Source organism: Talpa occidentalis, unplaced genomic scaffold, assembly GCF_014898055.3.
Source record: "Talpa occidentalis isolate TD23 unplaced genomic scaffold, MPIMG_talOcc4v2.1 talOcc4.17, whole genome shotgun sequence".
Taxonomy (NCBI): domain Eukaryota; kingdom Metazoa; phylum Chordata; class Mammalia; order Eulipotyphla; family Talpidae; genus Talpa; species Talpa occidentalis.
The window spans coordinates 12,738,251-12,743,272 of NW_023601754.1; the positions used below are offsets into that span (position 1 = coordinate 12,738,251).

Here is a 5,022-nt window from a genome sequence, read left to right on the forward strand (position 1 = left end):
GGACAGTGGTGCCAGCCTGTTGCCCTGGAAGGAAGCTTCCCAGCTGCACAGTTCAGAGTGAGTGAGCAGGACCTGGGCAGAAGCAGGAAGGGTGGGGACTGCATGGATGGTCTGGGGTGGGGGGTGCAGGGGGCTCAAGGCAGAGAAAGGTGCCTGGAGCATGTGGGGAGGGACAAGCCTGCCTGGGTGGCCCTCTTGGTCGCAGAGGACTGCATGGCCTGGCCTGGAGCACTCCTGCCCTCCACAAAGCTCCTTGGGACAAGCCCAGTTGTCAAAGGAGCCGACCAGGCTAAGCAACCGGGAAGCAGCAAGTGGTCACACACTCTACCACAGGGGCCTCCTGAGCAGGGAGGCCCAGACCCAAAGACCTCAGCTCCCTGAGCAACAGGGGCTGCTGGGGCTCTGCAGCCTGGAAAGGGAGGACCACACCAACCCCTGGTGGGTGACAGGGACACTGCAGCCACCGCCCCAGGTCACAGACACACGAGCAGTCAGGGCTTCTGTACAGAGGATTTTATTGGGACACCAGGGAGTAGAATGGGAGGAGGGATGGCTTAGTTGTTGGCAGCCAGGATCTCCTGCACCCAGGGCATGAGCTCAGTGACGCGGGTGTACACAGCGGGGGTGGAGGTGGAGCACACGGCGCTGCCGAAGGAGACGATGCCCACCAGGTTCCAGGCTCCATCCTTCTGGCAGACCAGGGGGCCGCCAGAGTCGCCCTGCGGGAGGAGAGAGGATCTGTTTGCAAGTCTCAAAACGGTGCTGGCACACGAGTGTGTCCCCCCTGGCTGAACACAGGTGTTGCTCCCAAATGATGGGGGGCAGAGTGGCACCAGAAATTTCCTTCTGGTCAGTTGGCAGCCAACTCTGCCTCCGACTCCTGAGGGACCTAGGAGTGTCATCTGCAGAGGGGCTGGAAGCATCCAACTGGGTGCACCTGGATGACAGCAAACACCCCTTGGGGAGGAAGCCCCGTGACTGAGCAGAACAAGCCGTCTGCTGCGCAGCTATCAGTGCTGGTCCTGGCAGCCCCGAGCGCCGGGCACGGGGTGAGGGGAGATGGGCCGCGGAGCAAGCAGGGGCCCTCCAGCCTGCCGAGGCGGGGCGCACCAGGGAGGAGCCGGCGAGCGGGAAGCCGTACCATGCAGGAGGAGACGCCGCTGGCACCAGCGCACACCATCCCGTTGGTGATCCTGTTGCCCCAGAACTTCTTGCACTCCTCGTTGGACAGGAGGGGCAGGGCGGCCTGCTGCAGCTTCTCGGGGGTCTTGTTGGCTGAAGGGACAGGGGAGCCATGTGGAGATCACGCCTCTCCTCCTCCCGGCCACCCCGAGGGAGGAGACAGGGCCCTGGAGGCCGCCCCCGCCTGGAGCGCCTCTTCCTCCACGCCGCCAGGGCCTTGAGCCCCACGTCTCCTGAGGCCTGAGAAGCCTCAGGGGAAAGTCGTCCTTCGGATGCCCCCACAGGCCGGGCTGACTTGGCTCCAAGGGCAGGACCAGCCGGGTCGCCCTGGCCTGGGCGGAAGGACTCGGGGTGACGGAGGAGACCGTCGGGCAGGGCCAGCCCCGGGGAGGGGTTCCCGGCTGGACTCTCAGGGCCCTGAACCCACTCTGGACGCCTGACCCCAGTCAAGTCCGGAGGGCGGCCGCACCCCCCACTCGGGACGGGGACAATCCAGGCTGGCGGGGGCCCTGGGCACAGCCCGCAGGGGGTGCGTGGAGACCTGAGCTGCGTCTTCAGCAAAGGGCAATTCGAGGAGAGGACCTCAACGCCCTCGTGTCCACGCGTGTGGCATGAAGGGGGTTGCCCATGAAGATGGGGACGCGTTGACGACACCGCTCGACAAAACCCCAAAGCAGAGAGAGCCCGAAGGGTCCTGGGGCTGTTGCGGCCGCCTGCCCCCTGCCACCTGCCACCTGCCGCCTGCCGCCTGCCGCCTGCCCCCTGCCCCCTGCCCCCTGCCACCTGCCGCCCACCGCGGCCGGGGCCGCTCACCATTGTACTGGGTCTTGCCCCAGCCGGTGGTGGCGCACAGGGAGCCGGCGGGGAAGTCATCCTGGGCGCTGGGCAGGCACACGGGGGACACGGTCTGGGAGAAGCGCGCGGGGGTGGCCAGCTTCACCAGGGTGATGTCGTTGCGGATGGTCAGCATGTTGAACTTGGGGTTCTTGAAAACCTGTGGGGACGGCCGGGACGCGGAGGACAGGCGGGGGCGCGTCAGGAACGGGCAGGGGTCGAGGGAACACGCGTCTCCCCGCGCCCGTCCTGGGCAGAGACCAGGCCAGGCACTCTCGGAGGCCCAGAGCCCGCACTGCCGTCCCTCAGGACCCCCAGCGCCTTCCCCCTTCTCCCGCCTCGCTTCCCCGCCCCGGCCCGGGGCCGGTCTGGCCGGGTCTGGCGTACCTGGGCGATCTCCAGGACCTGCACGTTCTCCGCGTCGGAGCCCTGGTCAAACTCCCCGGCCACAACGCGGTGGGCGGTGCTGGAAGAGGCAGGAGGGTCAGGAAGGAAGGAAGGAAGACGGTCACTGCCTCCTCCCACCCGGACCCTTCCTGTTGCTCACCTGACACTGCAGTGGGCAGCGGTGACCACCCAGTTCTCGCTGATCAGGGAGCCCCCGCAGAAGTGGAAGCCGTTGGTGTACTGGGGAAGACCGCAGGGTCAGCGCTGGCCGGGCCGGCCACCCCCGCCCGGGCCGCGGCCCCTACCCAGTGAGGCTGCACCCCCCGGGACCCCACTCAGGCTCAGATCCCCCCTTACCTGCAGGGACACCTGCCAGGGCCAGGAGCCAGGGACGGCGTCCTCGCCATTGACGATCCTGGACAGGCCGCTCAGCACGGGGTGGATGGCGGGGACCCCGCAGCCTGGGGGGCGAGGACAGCGAGAGGACGGAGGTCCGGTCACTCGCCAGAGACCTGGTTTCTACCTCATGCAACCTCCCCACTGCCACCCCCTCCTGCCCAGCAAACCTTTCTTGCACCCCAACCTGTGGGCCCGAGGACCCCACACCCCCAGCAGCTGTTCCTGTCACCCTCCCAGGGATGCAGAGGGACAGGCGGCTCCATGCGGGTCTCCCTCCCCAGAGGAGCAGACACAGGCTGAGGAATCAGGCCTCCCTGCCCCTTCTTCCCTGCTGGGGACCTCAGGCCCCTCTGGCGCTCCAGGCTCCTGTCCCCGAGCAGAGGGGAACAGACACGGCTGCCCTCACAGGCAATGCCCGCCAGGCAGACTGGTGGGGCCAGTGAGTGTGGAGTTAAAACCAGAGAAGCCGAGTCCATGGGGAGTTGTCCCGCGGACGCTTTCCTGAGCAAAGTGTGACGTGGACCTGTGGGCACTGCTGGGCTGTCTATTCTGGATTCCAGGACTCTTCTGCTTCAAGTTTTACTTCCTACATCACTCAATGGAAATCACACTTTGAGGGCCTCCCTGGTGGCACAGTGGTTGAGCGCTGGGCTGGGAAGCTGCCCGCAGCCTCTGCAGCGCCAGTTCAATCCCCGGCCACTGGGAGAGGGTCCCACATGGCGCGCAGACCTCTCCTGCCGCCCGCTGCTCCCCTCAGCAGTGTACTTCGTCAATCTGCCTGTTCTGCTCCCCGCTCTGGCTCTGGTGAATTCTCTCACCCTCCCGCGCTTCTGACTGTACCCAGTGCTTGCATAAATAAATAAATCTTAAAAAAAAAAAGAAAGAACACTTTGACTCCACACCATAAAAAGGCACATGAGGAAAGAGAAAACCAAGGCGAGGATTTGTCCAGAACCAGGAGGACACGCAGGGCCCTTGACGTGTGTGCAGGACAGTTTGCTGGGTCAGGACACGGGACCCTCAGCAGCTCCCAGGGGTGTGAGAACGTGGAAACACTCAGTGGGTTTTCTAAGTACGTAGTAAATGTGTAAAATTTGCCCAGAGATGCCATGCGGGGAGCGCAGAATACTTCCGAGGAAAGGAACAAAGAAAAGGGGAATGGCTGGACCCATTTTCGGTTTTTAAAAGAAATCCTCACAGCACGTCTGCAGACAGGTCACATTTGCCGCATCCTGTGGTAGACACGTGGATGTGGTCTTCTTCGTCTTATGTTTTTAATCGGAACCTGAATGCACAGCAAGTGCCCGGCACTAACTAGACTTCCCGGGGGAGGTCACGGACGCCTCTGGCCCGCACACCCTCTCTGGACCCACTGCCCACCTGGGCCACGGCGGGGGCCTCAGACCTCAGCGGGCCCAGGTGATTCTTTCCCACACACTGGTCTGAGGGCTCAGGAAGCCCCAGAAGGGCCCACTTGCTCTTTGCCAATCAGGTTGCCTGTGTGGGTCTGAGGCCCAAGGGTGCAGGGAAAGGGCGCTCAGAGTCCCCCGCCTAGGGATACCAGCCTCCCTGGGGCTCACCCCACACAGAACCCCTGAGGTCCTTCTGAAAGCACCTGGGTGCTGAGCCCCTAGGAGCTCAGGAACTTTCTCCCAGGTGCTGGCTCAGATGCCCACACTCACCGAAGGAGGCGCCGATGAGGGCGAAGCAGGAGACAAGCCAGAGGAAGGCCATGGTGCTGCTGTCAGGACAGTGTGGTGCTGCCTGCTCTGGGGCCCCTTTTAAGGCCCTTGGGAGCCCCAGGCCCCTCCCGGCTCTTTGGGACCTCCCCTGACCTGAAGGTGAGCCCCCTTGTTGTCACTGAGGGACCTTGGGTGATTAGGGGCTGCCAAGCCCTGCCCGGCCTGGCTCTCAGCCTAGGACACCCCAACCCTTGGGAAAAGGGCAGCTGCCAGGCCCGCCATCACCCATCAGCCTTGGCAGCCCCTAGGGGAAAGCACCCAGCTGTGGGCCCCGGAGGCCCTTGGACCATCATGGGGGTGGCAGGTGCTCAGCACAGACTCCTCTACAGGGAGCCTCACCCAGGTGTTCTGGGGCACCCAGAGCTCAGCACCCAGTAAAACACAGGGCAAGCTAGAAATTAGGCAGTTTTAGGGACAGTGCAGGAGGGGACCTCTGAAGAATTTAGGGAGGCTTCAGAGATAAGGACAAGCAAGGGAA

The 5,022-nt window shown here is 64.1% G+C and overlaps 1 protein-coding gene across 1 annotated transcript; it reads right to left on the bottom strand.

The window, feature by feature from the left end:
- Window positions 1-511: 511 nt before the first annotated feature.
- LOC119250373 (chymotrypsinogen B-like) lies at window positions 512-4,536 on the bottom strand. The gene is made up of 7 exons (XM_037518110.2): window positions 4,485-4,536; window positions 2,761-2,864; window positions 2,564-2,643; window positions 2,404-2,482; window positions 1,996-2,176; window positions 1,142-1,275; window positions 512-719 (listed from the first exon to the last, which is right to left on the bottom strand). The coding sequence occupies exons 1-7, from the start codon at window positions 4,534-4,536 to the stop codon at window positions 555-557; spliced, it is 795 nt and encodes a 264-aa protein (XP_037374007.1). The 3' UTR covers window positions 512-554.
- Window positions 4,537-5,022: the final 486 nt, after the last annotated feature.

What these genes read in the sequence shown, in the direction of transcription:
- LOC119250373 (XM_037518110.2), bottom strand. Translation starts at nt 4,536, where the DNA reads ATGGCCTTCCTCTGGCTTGTCTCCTGCTTCGCCCTCATCGGCGCCTCC. An exon ending in CCTCATCGGCGCCTCCTTCG is followed by an intron (nt 2,865 to 4,484) that starts GTGAGTGTGGGC and finishes CTCGCCCCCCAG; the next exon opens with GCTGCGGGGTCCCCGCCATC. An exon ending in GCTGCCCACTGCAGTGTCAG is followed by an intron (nt 2,483 to 2,563) that starts GTGAGCAACAGG and finishes TGCCTCTTCCAG; the next exon opens with CACCGCCCACCGCGTTGTGG.